This window comes from Budorcas taxicolor, chromosome Y (genome assembly GCF_023091745.1).
Source record: "Budorcas taxicolor isolate Tak-1 chromosome Y, Takin1.1, whole genome shotgun sequence".
Taxonomy (NCBI): Eukaryota; Metazoa; Chordata; class Mammalia; order Artiodactyla; family Bovidae; genus Budorcas; species Budorcas taxicolor.
The window spans coordinates 2,096,002-2,120,617 of record NC_068936.1 but is presented as its reverse complement, the minus strand read 5'-3'; the positions used below and the strand labels follow the sequence as shown (position 1 = coordinate 2,120,617).

Below are 24,616 nucleotides of genomic sequence, written 5' to 3'. Positions count from 1 at the left end.
GGAGAATATAGATATACTCTGAGAATTATTTCTGCAATCAGAAGGTCAGTGAAGGGAAGTGATTGTAAGCTAAGCAGAAATCTCAAGCATGTTTATCATTGTAATAAAATTTTTATCTTTTACCCTTCTGTAATTCATTGGTAGAAAAATGATAGTCTGTATTAAATTCAAAGATGTAATAAGAATTTGGCTGGAATTCCCTCAATATAAAGTTTGTTAAACTTGAATCTTAAAAGAGTCACTTACTGTTAATGGAGAGGAAGCTAGAGGTTGCTTTCTGGGGTCCAAAAATGTTCTGTATCTTACTCTGAGTTATGCTAATACAAAAATACACATATATAAAATAAACTAAACACTTAATATTATGTACTTTAATAAAAGAAATTACTGAATTGCAGCAGAAAAAGACTCATAGATAACCAACTATGGGTTGCCAGTGCAAAGGAGAGAAGAAAGATAAGGTAGGAAATAAAGAGGTACAAACTATTACATGTGAGATAAATAAGCTCAGAGAAATGTTGTGCCACACAGGGAACACAGTCAATATTTTTAAATCATAAGTAGAATATAACTTTCAAATATTGTGAATCACTGTTTTGTATACTTGAAACTTACATAATAATTGCACTCAGCTATTCCTCAATTTTAAAAAAGTTGTTTGTATAGGTTATACTGTGATTAAAACAAAGAGAAAGTCCTCAAACACTGTCAATCTGATTTACTGCCCTTTCTTATGATATAATTGTCCAAATACTTTGGGAAATCATGATGTTTCCTTTATTTTACATTGACAGGTTTCTGATTAATCGATAAATGTGCCCATTTCAGAAGTATAAATATCGTGATGACATATGTAATATTTAATATTTAATGTAATGTTTAATATTTAATATATATGTAGTATTTAACATTAAATAGTTTAATATTTGGTGTACTTTATTCCCTGGTTTAGGAGCTGTGACTGATGAGAATCAGAGGCCATGGATGAAGATGAACTTGAATTACAGCCACAGGAGCCAAACTCATGTTTTGATGGAATAGGTATATCTGTTTCTTGGTTGTTCCACTTTCCATTTGCCAGATTTGGAATTGTTTATCTATAGGATGGATTTTCAGATCTGTAATTCATTCATACTTAGGTATCTTATCATGTAAAAATCTCGTTGCCAGCTCAATCTTGTCATCAATACCATCAGTATCAAAGTCTTAGCTGTTGACTGCATTTTCATTTTTCCCAGTTAAGTCCTGTTAGTTATTTCTGCTGGTATTGGTTTTGTCTTTTTGCTGTAATGCATTTCCACAAATCTGGTGACCGGTAAAATGCATCAGTTTGTTACTTCACATTTTTGTAGGTTGGAAATTCATATACAGTGTTACTGAACTGTCATTTATGTGGAATTTCACAAAGCCAAACTCAAGAGTGTTGGCAGGGCTTCATTCCTTTGCTGATTGCCTTTCTAATTTTGCTTCTGGAGACTGCCTATATTCATTTTCATGTTTTACATGTGTTTCTCTTTAGCAGGAGCAAATTGAGCCCCTATCATGTTTTGAATCTAACATTCCTTCCTGTCACATTTTCTTGACTCCAGCCAGCAACCCACCCAGGATAATCTGCCTGTATCTTCCATTGACACCCTTAATTCCATCTGCAAGATTTCTTTTACCATGTCACACACATACTTTTAGATCCAAGAATTAGAATTTGGATGTCTTTGAGGGACCATTTTGCCTATCACTGGTTCCCAAACATTTAAGCCTCTCGTAAGTGTAAAATCAGTTCATCCTCTGCTAAGGTTCTCAGACTTGGTATCCAAAATGCTCATCTGAAGTTAAGAAAAATCTAGAGAAAAAAAGTGAAGTTGCTCAGTCGTGTCCAACTCTTTGCGACCCCATGGCCTGGAGCCTACCAGGATTCTCCATGAGATTTTCCAGACAAGAGTACTGCAGTGGGTTGCCATTTCCTTCTCCAGGGGATCTTCCCAACCCAGGGATTGAACCTGGGTCTCCCGCATTTAGAAAAATCTAAAATAGCATCTAAATCAAATGTTCATGATACTCTGGGTATAGTTCATTAGGTATAGCTCCAGGTTTGCAGTTCCTTTTCATCTGCAGTCCTATACAGAAACAAGTTATCTACTCTCAATGTAAATGGAAGGGCAGCCTTGAATATCCTGGTTCATTCAAACAGGGTGAAAGGAGGGTGAAATGGTATTAATAAATGTTCAAAAATAATTGGGTAGGTTAATGCAGTACTCACCATTAGGTTTCAGATCCTGGGCATTTAATGGCTGCCTTGAGTTATCCTTCCCTTTTTCATCAAAGATAGTGTTTTTCAACTGAGTAGTTTTGTCTGTGTGCTTCTTATTCCTAGAATATGAAATGCCAACTTTCCTTATGTTGTATTTTTTCTGTCTTCTTTACTCCAAGCTAATAATCCAAACTAGTATTGACTCTGAAAGTAACAAATTTTTAAAGAATTTTGTGAGTCTCTACTGTGTTTCATGGGCATTTTGTTTACTAGATTTACTAGATTCTTTACATGTAGATTTATCTACATGTCTTTTAGAAATAATATCACTTCTTTTTGACTTTGCCAAGATAATTGAGGGACAATACCCTAAACACCTTAGAAACATTTTAGTTTGTTTAAATGATGTGAGACACACTATTTACAGCCTCAGAAAGACCTTGTTCTCAGACAGTTTGGTCTGTCTGAAATTTCAGGGAGGTATAGAGTCACAAACTACTTTTTCTATAGAAAGTTTTGTCCTGACATCACATCACCCCAGGTTTAACTCTTTTTTCTTTTTTCATCTGTTGAGGCAGAATATCCCAAATTAAGTCCTTCTAGCTTTTTATTTATTCGTCTATAATTTACTTTTCTTTTCTTGAATTTAGCATACCAGCAGAAAGAAACCAGGTTACAGCAGTAACATTGCTGAAAGCTCCTGAGCTAAATATCTGAGTTAAATTTTATAAGTGACGCTTTCTATGGAATTGTAGGATAAAGTTTCGCTAATAAGCTACCCATCACAACGTAACAGTATGTTCCTTTCTTTGGTTTTTGAATAACATGTTCCTTTCTACGTTTTGAGCTTTTATTAGCACTGTTTTTTTTTTTTTTTAACTTGGAGGCTAATTACAATATTGTAGTGGCTTTTGCCACACATTCACATGAATCAGCAATGAGTGTACATGTGTCCCCCATCCTGAACCCCTCTCCCACCTCCCTCCCCAGTCCATCCCTCAGGGTTGTCCCAGTGCACTGGCCCTGAGTGCCCTGTCTCATACATCGAACCTGGACTGGTGATCCGTTTCACATATGATAATACACAAGTTTCAGTGCTATTCTCTCAAATCATCCCAGCCTCGCCTTCTCCCACAGAGTCCAAAAGTCTGTTCTTTACATCTGTGTCTCTTTTGCTGTCTTGCATACAGGGTCATCATTACCATCTTTCTAAATTCCATATATATGAGTTAATATACTGTATTGGTGTTTTTCTTTCTGACTTAACTTCACTCTCTATAATAGGCTCCAGTCATCCACCTCATTAGAACTGATTCAAATGCGTTCTTTTTAATAGCGGAGTAATATTCCACTGTATATATGTACCACAGCCTTCGTAGCCATTCGTCTGCCAGTGGACATCTAGGTTGCTTCCATGTACTGGCTGTTGTAAATAGTATCAGCAGTATTTTAAAGTCTAGATATATATTAACTATCTGTACATGGTGACTAAGTCCATACAAGAATTTTCTGCCTTGATTGTTTCTTCCTTCTGAGTTCTCACTAATGTGAATTGTTAACATCCATATTCCTGTTTGTGGTCTATTCAAGGGGAAATCAAAGCTATTTGACATTTGTAGGCATCTGTTATAGTACCCCTTCACACTCTGGTATCCAAAATCTATATTCATTTGTATGCCAAACTCTAAACAAATACAACAGTTTAACACAGTGAAATTCTACATTTCAAAGTTTCCATAGTCAGAAATCTGTTGTGACATAGCTTTGCTATTTGGTTTGGATTTCATGTGGCTGAAATCATGGTGTCAGCAGAGTGTTTCTAGGGCTTTGGGGATGAAACTGATTCCAAGCTAATTTATGTGGTTGGCTGAATTCACTTCCTTAACCTTTGTGGGGCCAAAGTCCCTATTTCCTTGCTGGCTATTCTTTGCTCCTTGCTAATTGTGTACCTTCTGCTTTTCATATGCCAATACCTCCCTCCTGTGCCCACCTCCAGGAACATAGAATTGCATGTCTCTCAAAACTAATGTTCTGCTTCTGCTTCAACTCTCTAATGCTAGTCTAGGGAATTTCTTTGCTTTAACGGTTTGTGTAATCAAATTGGACCTACCTAAATTTTGTAGTGAAATCACACTGTTTTAAGATTCCTTTAATTATATGCCCAAACTAATCATGTCCTACATACATCGTAGTTTGATACATTCACAATTCCAGCCATTGGGACATTGACATTTTGCAAGGAGGATAGGTCAGGGCAGTCTGTGTACCACACTGCTTTTCATACCAGTTCTGCCACTTAACCCAGGCCCTTTTATCTCATTCTTAACCTATTATATTAAATTATTTTCCTCAAAGTTATTTTTTCATTAACTTTGCCACTAGAAAATTAATCTAAAATAACATATGGATGGTGTCATATGTGTGTTCATCATGGATCCAGAGATAAAGTATAAATCTGAAATCTTTTGTTTTGATAGTGTCCTACTTATATAGCCCTGTTTCTCAAAAGTTTTCCTGAAAGGAGCCTTGTGCATCAAGCAGATGGACTCTTGCTTTATTCCTCCAACTGCACAAGAATGATGATATTCATGAAGTTATAATAGTGGGAAAAAATATATTGACATTTACAAATTACCCATGGTTCTAAGTACAGAATATTGTTAAAATGATTAACACAAGTTCTCTTATACATTCTCATCTTAAGGATTTCATTCATTGAATTTTATATGATCATATTGCTATATATTAATGAAACTAATTAACTTTACCAGGAAATATGGGGATTTTTAACATGAGGTTTCTAAGTCCTATGTATGTGTGTGTGTTTCTTAAACAGTGTGGGATAGTCTTTTTGGTAATTTCTGCTTGATAATACTGCCTCCCTCTTTGATCACTTGAACATAGTGAAGTGTAGTTGAATTACAGTTACAAAAATAAAATTAAATTAAAATTTAAATGTAAATTAAAATTTAAAATATAAAAATTAATTAAATTTGTAAATACTATGTGTGTTTCTCCACAAGTTTCTCCAAAGAAGTCACAGTCTTTGGAGAAACACACATAATAACTTAAGGGCACAAGGAAGCCTGGGTGAGCATTAGCCAAGGTAGATGGAGGAGCTTTTGTATTTTAACCCTGTTTATTAACACTCTGTTGTTTATCTTTGAGCCAGGCATTTCATCTTATCAGGTCTTCCATTTTCACGTGTCCTAATTATGAAACCTCTCATTACAGTTTTTTAAGAACACTTCCCTTACACTTGCATTTGGTCATCACAACAGTCCCGTGAGGTATGCATGGCAAATACTACTGTCCTCATTTCACTGATGAGGAAACAAAAACTCAGAGGGTAATGACTTGTCCAGGGTCACAGATTGAATGTCCTAACTGTTCTCTGATTTAGACCTTTTAAAATCAGTTCTCTTTTAATGCTTTTTCACAGTCATGTTTTTAAGATGGAGTTTAAAGTTATCTATTGCATAATGTGAATTATTACAAACATTGAAAACAAATTATCATTGAATATTTTGTCAGAAGTTTTATAAAAAGAAAATGTCCTTTTGTTTTTATTTCTACGTCTAATTAGATGGGTATTTACTTGTTTAAAGAGTTATTGCATGTTATATTATGCTTCAGTCATTCTTGATCTTTTTTGTTTGTTAAAGAATCTGCTCTCAGAGCGTGCTTATTGACATAGGGTCATTGGGCTAGGTATCTGTGTAAATTCAGCTTCTCTAAGTCACAGCCAGGAACACTAAGGCAACCAGAGTAGCTAGTTAGCTAAGACTTCCATATCCTTTTTACTGCTCCAAGAGCCAAGATACCAGATTTGTTTTCATTTATCTATGTCATGTTTGGTTAGGGATATCTTCTTTTCTCACTCATAACATTCTTATGTTATGCAAACAACTGTGAACTTGGTGAAGTCCTTTAATCTTGTTGAGCTGCAGTTGATTTCATCTCTCTATCTTCACTCCTTAACTACAGAATGGAATACACTAGAGTTACTTATATTCTGGGAAACTACCCTGGAGATGGAAGGGTAAGGGCTCAGGAAGAGGCTCAGTGGAGGCAAAATACTGTGACCTTGGTCAGGACTCAACAGAGACCAACCTCAACCTCCACTGCTTCTTGCAGCTGCCCATTTTTTCATCTTATGGGTCCTCAGAGATTCTTAGTTGTCTTTCTTACTTTCTCTGTAACTGTGGTGTTCTGTCTCTTTTCATTCATGTGCCTGTCCTTTTAGTTGCTGGGAACTTTTTCTTTTATGACTGCCTTTCTTATTTTTCTATTTCTTTACACGTTAATTGTTTGGGGTTGAGTAAAAACAGTATTTGTGTTAATACCTTATTTCTTAAAGCTGTTTTAATGTTTGAGAAAGTGAAGTATATGGTCTGTTTTCCTGGTGGAAATGAAATAACATTAACATCATTTGAGATTGTCATTCATGCCTACCTGAAATTTGTCATTTTAATTTTTGTATTTTTAAGGAACTGATGCTACACACATGGATGGTGATCAAATTGTTGTGGAAGTACAAGAAACTGTTTTTGTTTCAGATGTTGTGGATTCAGATATAACTGTGCATAATTTTGTTCCTGATGATCCAGACTCAGTTGTAATCCAAGATGTTATTGAGAATGTTGTTATTGAGGATGTTCAGTGCTCAGATATCTTAGAAGAAGCAGATGTGTCTGAAAATGTCATCATTCCTGAGCAAATGCTTTCCTCAAATGTAACAGAAGAAGTGTCTTTAGGACATTGCACAGTCCCAGATGACGTCTTAGCTTCTGATATTACTTCAGCCTCAATGTCTATGCCAGAACATGTCTTGACCAGTGAGTCTGTACATGTGTCTGATGTTGGACATGTTGAACACGTTGTTCATGGTAGTGTAGTAGAGGCAGAAATTGTCACTGATCCTCTGACAGACGACGTAGTGTCAGAAGAAGTATTGGTAGCAGATTGTGCCTCAGAAGCAGTCATAGATGCCAACGGGATCCCTGTGGACCAGCAGGATGATGACAAAGGCAACTGTGAGGACTACCTTATGATTTCCTGTAAGTCCTGGGGTACAGTGATTGTCAAAGGTGTTTTCAAAGGCTGTCTTTCCTAACTTACATCCGGGGAATATTTTCTCGTCTTAAACTTATATAAAATTAAGATAAATCTCTTAGGCTTGTTTGCATTATTGTTATAGTTTGGTTCCTGTCAGATAAGCCAGAATTAAGGAAAGTTAAATGGTACAAAAATAATAGTTTTTTCTATATAAGGATTTAGTAGAAAGATAAAAGCTGAAATCATGGAAGATGTGATGAGGCTGTTACCTGCTGTTTTATAATTATCACTGAAATTTGAAAGAGTTTCAGCTTGAAAAAGAAACTCTGTCTTTATAAATGTAGTTACTTTTGTACTTTATGGTCTTTATCCACACCAGTGTCCCTCTTCTCCTTGAGTGATTATATTTTAAAAAATAAATTCTCTTTTGGCTTGGAATTATATTAGTTTAATGCTGTGGAATAAAGTAGTAATGTACAAGAGTGTAAACAATTAATTTACTTAGATTTTAGATTGATTAGGAATTTAATACCATTGATTTTGCATTCTGCTCATAGCTGTTAATGGAATACTGGGTTTCTTCATTGTATTTACCTTAAAAAAATGTTTTTTGTTTAAAGTCACCTGGGAAATAGAGTTTAGCTTATACTTTTATGTCATACTTGTAATAGTAGAATCACAGTTTGTAGGAGTTTGCTCTTTTCTAACTTAAGTTTTTCTATATATTCCTTTTATTAATGAGGTTCACTTTGTTGACTAGCTCTGTCATCTAGCTGCTGATTTAAATTACTTGTTTATCCTAAATTGCTAGGTCATGGGACAATTGTTTTCTTTGGAAACAAGTTCTACTGTGTAGATGGAGTTAAGAGATTCCCATTAATTCTGAGCATAAATCTTTATCCCTCTGTCTTGAGCACAGCACTGTTAAAACTTACTGCACAATTTTTTGGGGCAGAGATTGTAAGCATTTGTACATTTCTTTTGTAATCAGGCGTATCATATGGGCCAACTTTATAATTATAATTTTTAATACTCAACTGAACTTGCTTAATAGCTGTCACAAATCTAATTGTGCTGGTTTAATAAATATTCATTAAACTCCTTCTGTGTATAAAACCTTATTCTAGATTTAAGTATTGAGGTTCTTAATAATTTACAGTTTCTGACCTTGATTGTATATTCTGAAGAAAATGGGATATGGTTAATATTTATCACAACTAATTTAGGTTTTAATTTTAATGAAAATTTAATTAGAATATAGATTTTTTAAAGATGATTTTATCTAGAGGTTTGTATTTCATTGTTATGTATTTGTTTTTGCCTTCTATGAAATATACTTTTTATTCTCTATTGTTATTTAAAACTATGGGGAAGAGAAATGCTTGGCACCTGTTTGTTATGAATGCAGTGAAGTTATGGTCTAATCTGATTTTATACATGATAGAGCAACCTGAGATACTGTTATTGACTTTTAATAATAATAGGAAGTATCTCAGTTCTTTGAATGTATTTATTCAACATATGTAGATCAAAGAATGTAAACAGATGTCTATTCTCTTTCTAGAAATGTTAATAAGTTATTAAATCTAAATGCCTAAGTTTTTATACATTTAGTGTTGATCTCATCAATTTTCTTCCTTCTGAAGATCTCCCTTAATGACTAAGAAGAATTCTCATTTTTTATTATATAGTAATGTATCTAGACACAAATGATTACTTTTACAGCACAATGGCAATATATAGACTTGCAGTCTAGATGCTATTGTTGCTTTTAAATTGACCATGTCTTTCTTGAGGATAGAATTTGGTGCATCTTGTTTTAGGTATCTCTCCCATCAAACTCTAAGCATATTAGGTATGAATATTTATTGAATATTGAATACATTAACTTTATGGCTGAAATTCTGTCATTATCATGACCCTTACAGGGCCATCTAGTTTAGATGTTTTAATCAATTGACCTGGTATTATGGTATTAGTTTCCAATTTATGACTGGTTATATTGAACGTTTACTATAAAGAGGTTCTGTGATGAGTGAGTAAATGAAGCCCAAACCTTACCTAATGCATAAACTTAGATGATGCATATAATTTATGGTAGTATTTATAAGAATACAAAGGATGATAAAATATTTACTTCACTTATCTAATATTCTTAAATTCTGTGTTTTTATTCCTTTGTTCAATAGCTAATTGGACATGTTATATACCTTACCATTGTAAGCTCACTACCAGGTGCTTTCTCTTTGTTTTTAGAATTTATTTTTAAATGGTAAAAGAGAATAACAGTTTAACATACATAGAAACTGTTTCTGAAAAATGAATAAGGATATTTTAGGGATTATATCCTGCTCAGATACTTTCTTTATTTTTGGTTTCACTCTGTCTTTGTTACTGCACATGGCCTTTCTCTGGTCGTGATGAGGGGACACTACTCTGTAGTTGTGGTATGCAGCCTTTTCATTGTGGTGGCTTCTCTTGTTGCTGAGCATGGTCCCTGGGGCTTGGGGGCTTTGACAGCTGTGGCATACAGGCTTTGTAGCTCCATAGCATGTAGGATCTTCCTAGACTAGAGATAGAACCCATGTACCCTGCATTGGAAGGCAGATTTCTATCCACTTATACCACCAAGGAAGTCTTAATCGGTTTTTTAAAGTTTGTTCTGATAAGATACAGAAACAAGGTTTTGTTCGTAAGGCTGAAACTGATGTTTTTTGGTATAAGGACTCTAAAATGTATTTAGGAAATGTATACCAGGTGTACACTGTGTCAAAGGAACTGTTACTCAGCAATAAAAGAAAGTAAATACTAAACTGTTAAATTCAGGAAATTATCATCAAGGTAAAGGTCACTGTGTTGTCACTAATCCACTGTATTGTCTGTGTACAAAAGTCTATTTATTGTTTTTTTTTTGGCTGTACTGGATGACGTGCGAGATCTTAGTTCATAACTAGAGATTACACCTGCACCCCCTACAGTGGGAGCATAAGTCTTAACTACTGGGACTGTCAGGAAAGTTACCTACATGTAACAAAATTTTAAATGCAAGTCAGTTTAGTTTAGTTGCTCAGAAGTGTCCGACTCTTTGTGACCCCATGAATTGCAGCACACCAGGCCTCCCTGTCTATCGCCAACTCCCAGAGTTCACTCAAACCCACGTTCATCAAGTCGGTGGTGCCATCCAGCCATCTCATCCTCTGTTGTCCCCTTTCCTCCTGCCCCTAATCCCTCCCAGCGTCAGAGGCTTTTTCCAATGAGTCAGCTCTTCGCATGAGGTGGCCAAAGTACTGGAGTTTCAGCTTTAGCATCATTCCTTCCAAAGAACAGCCAGGGCTGATCTTTAGAATGGATTGGTTGGATATCCTTGCCGTCCAAGGGACTCTCAAGAGTCTTCTCCAACACCACAGTTCAAAAGCATCAGTTCTTTGGCGCTCAGCTTTCTTCACAGTCCAGTTCTCACATCCGTACATGACTACTGGAGAAACCATAGCCTTGACTAGACGGACCTTTGTTGGCAAAGTAATGTCTTTGCTTTTGAATATGCTATCTAAGTTGGTCATAACTTTCCTTCCAAGGAGTAAGCTTTTAATTTCATGGCTGCAGTCACCATCTGCAGTGATTTTACCCACGACAAAAATTATACTTTTAGGAATTCATACAGATATGCTTGCATATGCATGAGATTCTGAATATTTACCCAGAAGCTCTCAGCAATTGTTCTGCAGAGAAAGAGAGAAATCACTCAGTCGTGTCCAACTCTTTGTGACCCCCTGGACTGTAGCCTACCAGGCTTCTACAGCCAGGCATTTTCCAGGCAAGAGTACTGGAGTGGGTTGCCATTTCCACTGCAGATATGACTTGCAGGGAGACATTTTTTATTGTATATCCTTTGTACTGTTTGAACTTTATACCATGTGTAAACTAGTTGACAAAACACTTAGAAGCAGGAATAAGAGTTAAAATGTGTCATTAATTATCAGTCTTCTGGTCATGTTTTAGAAAATTACAAAAATGAAGTGGTTAAAAAATTGAATTAAACATTATCAGAAAATTGATAGAAACTAAGAGGTGACTTTTAAATTGTTACAAGACAGTAAATCTTGAAAGCCAGGCAGAGTTGATTCTTATGCAAATGGTCTTTCCTCAAATAGGGTAGCGGCAGTTTTCTCATTAGGAAAAATGGAGGCTAGAAGACAATGGATAATGTATTCAACATGTTAAAAGTTGAACAAAGATTGCCAACCAAGTATTCTCTAACTAAAGTTTTAAAAATAAAGGGGAAATTAAGGCCTTCACATGTTAAAAGAAAAGCTGAAGTAATCAAGACTTGACTAGTGTTGGATAAGGATAGGCGTGTAAGTGAATGGAGTAGAGTCCCCACATATAAATCTGTACATCTGTGGTCAGTTGATTTTTCACAAAGTTGTCAAGATAGTTCAGTAAGGTAAAAAATAGTCTCTTCAGCTGATAATAATAAATACTGGGATAACTGTAACTGTCCTGGGATAATTTTACATCCACATATCAATGAATGAAGTTGGGCCACTATCTTGAACGTATGCAAAAATAACTCAGGACTTCAATGTAGGATTCACTGATGGCACAGTGGAAAAGAGTCCATCTGCCAATGCGGAAGACACGGATTTGACCCCTGGTATGGGAGGATTCCAGATGATATGGAACAACCAAGTCTGTGCACCGTGACTATGGAGCCCACATGCTGCAGCGGCTTATGCTCATGCCTAGAGCCTGTCCTCTGCAACAAAAGAAGCCACTGCAATGAGAGCCTTGGGCACCATAATGAAGAGTAGCCCTTCTCACTACAACTAGAGAAAGCCTGTGCAAAGCAAGGAAGACCCAGTGCACCAAAAAACAAAATGTTGAGTATTTTAAAAACTAACCTTTAAAAAGAAAAGACTTAAATGTGGGAGTTTAAATTGTAAAATACTGAGAAGAAAATTAGGTGAACGTATTAAATTGAATTATTAATGGCAGTAGCTTCTCAGGTTTGGCACCAAAAACCACAAACAACAAAGGAAAAATGAATAGAACTAAGTCAAATTTGAAATTGTTTTTGTTTCTTAGACACTATCAAGAAACTGAAAAAATAACTCCGTGTTGGAGAAAATTTTTCTATGTATTTCTGAAGCCTATATTCAAGGGTCTAGGAACCAGAATATTAAAGTTTTACAATTCAGCAAAAAAAAAAAAAACCTAATTTTGAAAATGGGCAAAGAACTTGACTGGATATTTCACCAAAGGAAAAAGTAAGCATATAGAAGATCAGTGTTATTAGTCGTCATCGTTAGTAGTAGTCATTAAGTAGTCACTAAGTTGTGCCCATTTGTGTGACCACAGCCACAGAAGGGTTCAGTCAGGCTCCTCTGTGCATGGAATTTTCCGAGGCAAGAATACTGGAGTGGGATACTCCAGTGGAATACATTGCCTTTTCCACAGGATCTTCCCAACCTAGTGATCAAACTTGGGTCTCTTGCATTGGCAGATGATGAATTTACCATCTGAGCCACTTGGGAAGCCCATTTACTTGTCATTGCAGTGTGTGTGCTCAGTTGTATCTGGCTCTTTATGACTCTATGGACTGTAGCGCACCAGGCTTGTCTATATGTGAGTTTTCCCAGACAAGAATACTGGGGTAGGTTGCCATTTCCTTTTTTAGGGGATCTTCACTACCCAGGGATCAAACCTGGATCTTCTACAGACTTATTCCTTAACTGATGAGCTGATGGGGAAGCCCGATTTCTATTTTACTTGGTAGAAAAGGAGAACAGGGATGTTTTTAGGAAGATAAATTGGTAGCAGTGTCACGGTGATAAGTGGGAACCCTGGAGAGGGAAGATCCAGTAGATAATCATTAGGTTTCTGGGATCTGAGCAGTGATTTGATAAATCTTGAAAGATTAGGCAGTTTAAGTAAATGGAGAGATAACCCATATGTTTGCATTTTATATTTTAACATATCATAACAGATGGTAAAAGATAGCTCAGTTTATGAGGTTAGTTTAGAAAAAGTACAGTACCAGAGCAAATTTGATACCATTTTTTTCCATATAAAATCATAAACAATTTTTTCCAGAAGTTTAGAGAAGTAAGATAACATAACCTGGTGAAAAGTAAAATGAAACAGTTCTTGAAGACATCTTTCTCATTCCTTCTCCATCGGCTTTTACTTAGTAAGGTCACCAACTTTTGGCAGTTAACATGCCACCCCGGAACTTTCATTTATCTGTGAGAAGGGAGACAAAATGTTTAGAACTGCCAAAGAAAATCTAAAATGCCATGTGTAGAAGGTAGCTCTGATTAGAAGCAGTCCTAATTTCTAGAAATTATACTTTCTGTTTGGAGTGGCCTGATTCGAAAGCTCTACTTCTTTCTTGTTACATGACTCAATTTAATGCAGGCTTTAAATTTTAATTTTAAAATTAGTTTTAAAATCAGAAGTTGAGTAGTAACAGGACACCTATATTTTTAAATTTTTATTTTTTTAATTTGGTGCAAAGGAAGAGCTCTGCTGTGGTTAGTTTGTTTGTTTTTATGGCCACACCAGAGGACTTGGAGGATCTTAGTTCCCTGGCCAGAGATTGAGCCAAGGCCCAAGCAGTGAAAGCCTGAAATTTTTAACTGCTTGGCCACTAGGAAACTCCCTTTATTGCATATTTTTAAAACCATAGACACAGCTAGAAAAATCTTTTACAAGCTAAAGGTAAATATGTGATATTTTGGAATTTGAAAATTATTAAATTTCCCAGTCCTCAAGAGTTTTATTTTACTATTGCCTACAAACCACCACTTGTAAAATAATCAGGTATGTTCTCACAGACACCGAACATTAGATTTTTCAGTACCTGGCTTCACTGGTATCTCAGCTGGTAAAGAATCTGCCTGCAGTGCAGGAGAGCCTGGTTCGATTCCTGAGTTGAGAAGATTCATGGAGAAGGGATAGGCTACCTACCCCACTATTGTTGAGCTTCCCTGGTGGCTCAGATGGTAGAGACTGCCTGTACTGTGGGAGACCTGGGTTTGATCCCTGTATTGGGAAGATCCCCTGGAGAAGAGAACAGGTGCACACTTCAGTATTCTGGCCTTACTAATTCCATGGGCTCTAGTCGAAGAGTTGGACACAGTTGAGCAACTTTCACTCACACTTAGAATCATTGCCCAAAGAGGCCAGCTTCATCTGTAATTAAGGTTCTTAGTGGTTGGTTCTTCAAAGAATTACAAATTTATTCTGGATTTTCCTCCCTTATTTGCTGAGATCTTCACCCTCTAATGCTATCTTAGTTTGAAACCCCCAAGTCACTTTAAGGGAAATAATCTTAATTAGGTCTGATATATCATAGTAGTTTGATACGTAGTCATGCAAAAATACTCAGGTTTGGGAAAAAAAAAGGCTGTGTACACATCAGACCCAGAGTTAAGGACACCATGCCTTTTTGTCCTCACAAGCTGTATTTATTAAACATTATCAAGACATTTTAGATAAACTCACAGTTCAGGGAAGGAGGAGTGGGTGTGTGTGTGTATTTATTAATAATTGCCAAGAGTTCAACAAGCTGGGCTTTTTGAATCTTGGTATCATCATTAACTTCTTCATCTACCAACTTGTTCTCCCACAGTCATCAAGTTCTTTTCCCAGTCTTACCAGTCTCTTACTTTTAACCTTGAGTCTTTGCCTCCTCTTGTGTATATGTGCTTGAAACCACAAGTCAGGACTTTTTTTCTGTTTTCTTGCTTTCTACATTTCTCATTACTGTCCAGCCCTCTGCCCCCAAACAATGCACCTATCTTACTGTTGCTGTTTACTTCCAGGACTCAAAAGAAATAATGTGCATCCTCCAGGATAAAGAAATTTTCTTGATTTTTGTTTCTAGTCTCTCTTTCTATCCAAGATCCTGATGTAGCAGTTCAGTCTTCTAATTCCAGAATCTCATTTTCTTTATTATCCACAGACTTTGAACATGCTGATACATTTTTTTATCAGATAGTAATCACTTTGATTTTTCAGTCCTTTTGGATTACTGCTCCTTTGTCCTCCTTTTTTAAACTAAACATTAAAGAAATTGACATCTTACATCAGATGCTTACACCTGCTTCTGTCTGACCCCCACAGCGTTCACTAAAACACTTTACATCAGGAATATCAGTGACCTCTGTGTTACTGTAGGCCAATGTAGTTGTTCATTCTTAACAATGTTTGGGTGTTGTGTTACTGTATGGGTTTATAGAAGGATTTACCCTTCCGTAAGATTTCAGAATGCTGTTTGAAAGCAGTTTTATGAAGTAATTTCTTAGGGAAAGTGATACTGTTTATTTGTAGTAAGCAAGAAACTAAAGTGTCCATTTTTCATGAGTGTAATACCAAATTTATCTGAATATTCTACGTAAGAATATTCTTCACTTCTGTGTAAGAATTAGTTTACACAGAGGTAATTTTTTGATCTTTTAAGGGAAATGATGGATGATTTGGAAGAGTATTTTAAACATATCAAACTCTAAATTCTTTATAAACCATTGTTAAGAATTTAAGGCATAAAAAATTACATAGACAAAACCATCACCACAGCCTTAGGTGAATTGTACTTGAGTCATGAACATATTCAACTGATCAGTTTTCAGAGAAGCCATCTTGGGTTAAATATACTGATTGTTGGCTTTTCTAAAAAGTCACCTTAAATATCAGAGAAAATATTCTTAAAATATGAAAGTTGAAGAATGTTAGTTGGGAGTCACATGGGTCAAGTTTTGCCAGAATACAGGTGGTGCTAGTGGTAAAGAATGCTCCTGCCAGTGCAGGAGACACGAGGATTGGGTTCAATCCCTGGGTCAGGAAGATCCCCTGAAGGAGGACCTGGCGACCCACTTCAGTATTCTTGCCTGGAGAATCCCGTGGACAGAGAAACCTGATGGGATACATACAGCCCAGGGGTTTGCAAGGAGTTGGACATGACTGAGCACACACTGCATAGGAACCTGGAATGTCAGGTTCATGAATCAAGGCAAATTGGAAGTGGTCAGACAGGAGATGGCAAGAATGAACGTCGACATTCTAGGAATCAGCAAACTAAAATGTACTGGAATGGGTGAATTTAACTCAGATGACCATTTATATCTACTACTGCGGGCAGGAATCCCTCAGAAGAAATGGAGTAGCCATCATGGTCAACAAGAGTCCGAAATGCAGTACTTGGATGCAGTCTCAAAAATGACAGAAGGATCTCTATTCGTTACCAAACCATTCAGTATCACAGTTATCCAAGTCTGTGCCCCAACCAGTAATGCTGAAGAAGCAGAAGTTGAACGGTTCTATGAAGACCTACAAGACCTTTTAGAACTAACACCCAAAAAAGATGTCCTTTTCATTGTAGGGGACTGGAATGCGAAAGTAGGAAGTCAAGAAACACCTGGAGTAACAGGCAAATTTGGCCTTGGAATGTGGAAAGAAGGAGGGCGAACACTAATGGAGTTTTGCCAAGAAAATGCACTGGTCATAGCAAACACCCTCTTCCAACAACACAAGAGAAGACTCTACACATGGACATCACCAAATGGTCAACACTGAAATCAGATTGATTATATTCTTTGCAGCCAAAGATGGAGAAGCTCTATACAGTCAACAAAAGCAAGACCAGGAGCTGACTGTGGCTCAGATTATGAACTCCTAATTACCAAATTTAGACTTAAATTGAAGAAAGTAGGGAAAACCGCTAGACCATTCAGGTATGACCTAAATCAAATCCCTTACGATTATACAGTGGAAGTGAGAAATAGATTTAAGGGCCTAGATCTGATAGATAGAGTGCCTGGTGAACTATGGAATGAGGTTCGTGACATTATACAGGAGACAGGGATCAAGACCGTCCCCATGGAAAAGAAATGCAAAATGGCTGTCTAGGGAGGCCTTAGAAATAGCTTTGAAAAGGGGAGAGGCGAAAAGCGAAGGAGAAAAGGAAAGATAGAATAGCAAGAAGAGATAAGAAAGCCTTCAGCAATCAGTGCAAAGAAATAGAGGAAAAGAATAGAATGGGAAAGACTAGACATCTCTTCAAAAAAATTAAAGATAGCAGGGGAATATTTTATGCAAAGATGGGCTTGATAAAGGACAGAAATGGTATGGACCTAACAGAAGCAGAAGATATTAAGAAGAGGTGGCAGGGATACACAGAACTGTACAATAAAGATCTTCACGAGCCAGATAATCACGATGCTGTGATCACTCATCTAGAGCCAGACATCCTGGAATGTGAAGTCAAGTGGGCCTTAGAAAGCATCACTATGAGCAGAGTTAGTGGAGGTGATGGAATTCCAATGGAGCTATTTCAAATCCTGAAAGATTATGCTGTGAAAGTGGTGCACTCAATATGCCAGCAAATTTGGAACACTCAGCAGTGGCCACAGGACTGGAAAAGGTCAGTTTTCATCCCAATCCCAAAGAAAGGAAATGCCAGAGAAAGCTCAGATTACCGCACAATTGCACATATCTCACACGCTAGTAAAGTAATGCTCAACATTCTTCAAGCCAGGCTTCAGCAATACGTGAACCGTGAACTTCCAGATGTTCAAGCTGGTTTTAGAAAAGGCAGGGAAACCAGAGCTCAAATTGTCAACATCTGCTGGATCATGGAAAAAGCAAGAGAGTTCTAGAAAAACTTCTATTTCTGCTTTATGCCAAAGCCTTTGACTGTGTGGATCACAATAAACTGCAAAATTTTGAAAGAGATGGGATACCAGACCATCTGACCTGCCTCTTGAGAAATCTGTATGCAGGTCAGGAAGCAACAGTTAGAACTGGACATGGAAGAACAGACTGGTTCCAAATAGGAAAAGGAGTACGTCAAGGGCGTATATTGTCACCCTGCTTATTTAACTTCTATGCAGAGTACATCATGAGAAATGCTGGGCTGGAAGAAACACAAACTGGAATCAAGATTGCCGGGAGAAATATCAATAACTTCAGATATGCAGATGACACCACACTTACGGCAGAAAGTGAAGAGGAAAGCCTCTTGTTGAAAGTGAAAGAAGAGAATGAAAAAGTTGGCTTAAAGCTCAACATTCAGAAAACGAAGATCGTGGCATCTGGTCCCATTACTTCGTGGGAAATAGATGGGGAAACAGTGTCAGACTTTATTTTGGGGGGCTCCAAAATCACTGCAGATGGTGATTGCAGCCATGAAATTAAAAGACACTTAACTCCTTGGAAAAAAAGTTATGACAACCTAGATAGCATATTCAAAAGCAAAGACATTGCCAACTAAGGTCTGTCTAGTCAAGGGTGTGGTTTTTCCTGTGGTCATGTATGGATGTGAGAGTTGGACTGTGAAGAAGGCTGAGCGCCGAAGAATTGATGCGTTTGAACTGTGGTGTCGGAGGAGACTCTTTCTTGAGAGTCCCTTGGACTGCAAGGAGATCCAACCAGTCTGTTCTGAAGGAGATCAGCCCTGGGATTTCTTTGTAAGGAATGATGCTAAAGCTGAAACTCCAGTACTTTCGCCACCTCATGCGAAGAACTGACTCATTGGAAAAGACTTAGATGCTGGTAGAGACTGGGGGCAGGAGGAGAAGGGGACGACAGAGGATGAGATGGCTGGATGGCATCACTGACCTGATGGTCGTGAATCTGAGTGAACTCCGGGAGTTGGTGATGGACAGGGAGGCCTGGCGTGTTGTGATTCATGGGGTCGCAAAGAGTTGGACACAATTGAGCGACTGAGCTGAACTGAGCACACATGCTTTGTTTAGATCATTAGCTGTGTGATCTCAGATAAGTCATTCGACTTGCACAAACATCTTTCCTCTCCTTTAAAATTTTAAAAATGCTTTAATATCTCCCGGCTAAATATTCAGTGATTAGATAGATATCACTTAATAAATGTTAGGTATGTTATTAGCATTATCACATTCTTTTTCTAGGCTTTGGTTCTGTTTCTCTGTGCAGTTGTACAAGATAGACGAGGTAGTGGCCAAAGCAGAGAGAAGACTCTTTTAGTCTTTGCTTAATGCATATGTTGATGATGAATTGAATTTTACTGGCTTGGTTTTTATCAGTCTTTGCCAGAGTTTCTTTTGTGCCACAGATAGCAATGCATGAAAGGTTACATGATTTGGGAATTATATTTTTCATATTAATTTTATCCAGAATATGTTTCTTTGAGAGATTTTTAAGTTCTCAAATCTTAAGCATACTGCTGCCACATATTTTTTTCTTCTGTTATAAAGTTCAAAATAGGATGTATTTGTTATTTGTATTCAAGTCTCTAATATTGGAAACCATGTGAGTGTCAGTTTATAGGAAAGAGTTGTTTCTCTTTTTTGCAAAACACCTAACCTTCTTTAGGGTTTATAGGAGTATGTTGAAGTATGGATTTACTGCATTCTCAAGCAGTGACCCGAACTTACCACTTTTTACAAAACTCAAGTATGTGTGTTTGTATGTATTATATGCATGTACATACCATGTCTGTGAGTATATAGTTCTGCATGACAGTTTGATGTTTATGCTGACCAATGCAGTGTGCTTTTTTGAAAAACATATTCTGATTAAAAAAAAATACATATAATTCTAATACAAACTGATAAAACCAGACCGTACTCAGGAGTAGTAAACATGAGGTAACACCAATAAAAATCTTTATATTAAGGCTATTACTTGCTGATTTTTCTAGTAGGACATTTTCCACAAGATCTTTAAGATTATAAAATGCTTTTAACCTTACTGATATGTGTATCCAAAGGTAAAATATATTATTTCATTACTTGTGTTGGTTTCCTAAATTGCCAGCATTTTACTTTTAAGTATTTTACGTTAATAGCTTGCAGAATTTTCAAAATTTTAGGAAACTTCCAAGATTTATTCATTGAATCATCTACTTTCTAGGTAGAATCATTGAGTTTTACATGAATCAATTTAGAGATTATATTTGGAAAAAAAGAATTTTTGAAAATGGTAATATTTAAGTTTCTGCTGTTAGTAAGTTATGTCTTTCCTGCCTTTTTAGTGGATGATGATGGCAAAATGGAACAGGACTGTTCTGGTATGACCATAGACAGAGAGTCGGAAATTGATCCTTGTAAGGTGGATGGCACTTGCCCTGAAGTCATCAAGGTGTATATTTTTAAAGCTGACCCTGGAGAGGATGACTTAGGTAAGGAGAAACCTTGAGCACATTATGTGTGCTTTGTGTCACTTGTGTCCAGCTCTCTGTCCAGGGGATTTGTAGGCAAGAATACTGGAGTGGGTTGCCATTTCTTTCCCCAGGGTGTCTTCCCAACCCAGGGCTCAAACCTGCATCTCCTGCCTCTCCTGCAGTGGGAGAGAGATTCTTTTCCCCTGCTAAACATAGGGAGATCCCCATCAAACACTTTAACCTAATTAATTTAGGGTGTTTTAGACTGGAAATACTTGTAATTGTTTCTGAAGATAACTTTAAAAACAGGTTTTTATTGTATTAAAAACAAAAGTATTGAAGGAGCTAATTACTTATTAAGATGAAACAGGAGGAAATGAACTTTTGACATAAATACTTGGAATTGTCATCTTCCCTGATAGGTGGGACTGTTGACATTGTGGAGAGTGAGCCTGAGAATGATCATGGAGTTGAACTCCTTGATCAGAGTAACAGTATTCGTATGCCAAGGGAAAAGATGGTTTATATGACTGTCAGTGACTCTCAACAAGAAGATGAAGATTTAAGTAAGTAGGTGGCCTTTTTGTGGGAGAGCATTTTATGTTTCTATATGCTTCAAATTTTTAAAACTGTACCACTATTTGAAGGAAGAAAAGTAGTACTATGGCAAACATTACTGTACTGCCATAGTACAAAGAAAATATCATTGATTCTTGATGTTTACTCGATATCATTTTATAAACAAATTATAGTGAAAACCAAGAAAATAATTCATTGAATGTTTATAGTGTATTTACTATGTGAAAGTAATATTCTAAGTATGTAACACTTGAACTTTCTGTTTATTAACAGAATTCAAATAAAAATATTTTTCTTATCTCGTCTGTAAACTTGGTCACAAAAGTGGTTCTGTTAATTTTGTACTCAGATGTTGCTGAAATTGCAGATGAAGTTTATATGGAAGTGATTGTAGGAGAGGAAGATGCTGCTGTTGCTGCAGCAGCTGCTACCACTGTTCATGAGCAGGAAATGGATGACAGTGAAATCAAAACCTTCATGCCAATAGCATGGGCAGCAGCTTATGGTAAGTCACATTGCAGCTTTAGGATTGTATGGTTCTTGAACATGATTTCAGAATAAAAAAATAGGTTTCATTGTCATAGGTTTCAGAAATATGAATACTAATGAACTGATTTAAGTAAAAACTGAGAAAAATGATAGTCTATCATTTGTCTTTAACTTTAATAGGAACTTTCTTTATGCTTATGTTTTCTAAGAAGTATGAAGACTTCCCAGAGGGCATCCCAGGTGGCTCAGTGGTAAAGAATCCATCTGCCAGTGAAGGAGACCTGGGTTTGATCCTTTGGTTGGGAAGATACCCTGGAGGAGGGCATGGCTACCCACTCCAGTATTCTTGTCTGGGAAATACCATGGACAGAGGAGCCTGGTGGGCTACAGTCTGTGGGGTCTCAAAGAGTCAGACATAGCTGAGCATACATGCACGTAGATTTTCAGACCCATATTTTTAATTTTTAGTATGTAATTTGTTTGAATGAGAATGAGAGTTAATGGGGGAAAACGATGCTATATTTGGAAGCTAGGCATTTTCTTTCATCTTATGCAAATATGCCCAGTGTTTATACCTAGATAGGGAATTTCTCTCATTCATGAGTATCATGGCTTTACATTGTTGTCATTAATAAAGAGTCCCTAATTCTTTATAATTTGTAATACTGTATAATTTTGTTTTTTAATGCACATTGTTAGGTAATAATTCTGATGGAATTGAAAATCGGAATGGCACTGCAAGTGCTCTCTTGCACATAGATGAGTCTGCTGGACTTGGCAGACTGGCTAAACAAAAGCCAAAGAAAAGGAGAAGACCTGATTCCAGGCAGTACCAAACAGGTGAGGGCACATGAGTTCCACAGCACAGCATGCTTTGCAAGCTCTCAGAAGAAATTCCAGTATATATTCCGTAAAGGTGTTGTGATGGCATTTTAGGTGCTAGAATACATGCACTGAATTTGAAAATAACAGTTTTTAAGAATTAAGTGATATTCATGAATGATTTTCTTTCATAAAAATAAACAGTTTTGAATCAGAATGTAATTCAGGAAAAACATTGCAAACTATCAGGTTACTTTATTGGAAATGCAAGTAAATCACTAAAATGTTACGTTGGTTAACTTTAAATGAAAAAATTTAAAGTCGTTTTGTGTCAGCATGAAGCAGGCACATTCACAGAGGAGCAGGACAAATACTACAGCTGTTAATTGAATATATTTCTTTCCTCTATTGCTTGTCTAGTGATCTGCACATTAGAATTTTTTATGGCTATGATTGTAGCTTACTGTCAATATAAATTTGACAGTTGACAAAACCAAAATGGTTGAGCTTTATGAATGTTTTCCCCAGATATCAAAGCAAGTATGGCTTTCAGTTTTTGCTGCTTCATGTATTTTAATTGGGTTTTTATTATATTTTAATTATCTTTTAATTGGTACAGTCATTTTGAGTTTTCTGGACCAAATTCACGTTATTACTATGCTAACTATGTTTTTTGTTGAAAAGTGTAATATATAAGAAAGAGTACTTGTAAATGTGTTCAGAACTCACTTTATATGCTTGAAGAGACGACAACTGAACTTCATTTGATCACTCATGCTTCCTTTCTTCTCCTTTCTTAGCAATAATTATTGGTCCTGATGGACATCCCTTGACTGTCTATCCTTGTATGATTTGTGGGAAAAAATTTAAGTCGAGAGGTTTTTTGAAAAGGCACATGAAAAACCATCCTGAACACCTTACCAAAAAGAAGTACCGCTGTACTGATTGTGATTACACTACCAATAAGAAGATAAGTTTACACAATCACCTGGAGAGCCACAAGCTTACCAGCAAGGCAGAGAAGGCCATCGAATGTGATGAATGTGGGAAGCATTTCTCCCATGCTGGGGCTTTGTTCACTCACAAAATGGTGCATAAGGAAAAAGGAGCCACCAAAATGCATAAATGTAAATTCTGTGAGTATGAGACAGCTGAACAAGGGTTATTAAATCGCCACCTTTTGGCAGTCCACAGCAAGAACTTTCCTCATATATGTGTAGAGTGTGGTAAAGGTTTTCGTCACCCATCAGAGCTTAGAAAGCACATGCGAATCCATACTGGAGAGAAACCGTACCAATGCCAGTACTGCGAATATAGGTCTGCAGACTCTTCTAATTTGAAAACGCATGTGAAAACTAAGCATAGTAAAGAAATGTCTTTCAAGTGTGACATTTGTCTTCTGACTTTCTCAGATACCAAAGAGGTTCAGCAACATGCTCTTATCCACCAAGAAAGCAAAACACACCAGTGCTTGCATTGTGACCACAAGAGTTCAAACTCTAGCGATTTGAAACGACACATAATTTCAGTTCACACAAAGGACTACCCTCATAAGTGTGACATGTGTGATAAAGGCTTTCACAGGCCATCAGAACTCAAGAAGCATGTGGCTGCCCACAAGGGTAAAAAAATGCACCAGTGTAGACATTGTGACTTTAAGATTGCAGATCCGTTTGTTCTAAGTCGCCATATTCTCTCAATTCACACGAAAGATCTTCCATTTAGGTGTAAGAGATGTAAAAAGGGATTTAGGCAACAGAATGAGCTTAAAAAGCATATGAAGACACACAGTGGCAGAAAAGTGTATCAGTGCGAGTACTGTGAATATAGCACTACAGATGCCTCAGGCTTTAAACGGCATGTTATTTCCATTCATACGAAAGACTATCCTCATCGTTGTGAGTACTGCAAGAAAGGGTTCCGAAGACCTTCAGAAAAGAACCAGCACATAACACGACATCATAAAGAAGTTGGCCTGCCCTAACAGCAATACTTCTACAGTCTTTGTAGAGATATTGGCCTTGAAAGCAGAAATTTCATGTTAAAGCTAGTCAGTCTTTTTCACATAGAGTACTGTATATTGTTATACTGTGTACAGATGGGATTATTTTTTCTTAACTTTTCATTTTACTGTGTAGAGTACTCTACATCAGTACATTCTACTGATGTAGAGTGTTTTGCATCCTCTTCAGTTTAAATGAGGAAGAGTAGCAACCAAAATTTTGTTTTTAATAATCTGAGTCTATATTGAATTTTTCAGTCTTAAAAGTTTTACTCTT

At 36.7% G+C, this 24,616-nt stretch overlaps 1 protein-coding gene across 1 annotated transcript; it reads left to right on the top strand.

Moving 5' to 3' along the window:
• The first annotated feature begins 980 nt into the window (after nucleotides 1-980).
• On the top strand, nucleotides 981-24,321 carry LOC128071016 (zinc finger Y-chromosomal protein). The gene is made up of 7 exons (XM_052664014.1): nucleotides 981-1,041; nucleotides 6,739-7,308; nucleotides 20,319-20,465; nucleotides 20,870-21,013; nucleotides 21,376-21,531; nucleotides 22,215-22,355; nucleotides 23,138-24,321. Exons 1-7 carry the CDS (start codon nucleotides 981-983, stop codon nucleotides 24,319-24,321), a joined length of 2,403 nt encoding a protein of 800 aa, XP_052519974.1.
• The last annotated feature ends 295 nt before the right edge of the window (nucleotides 24,322-24,616 follow it).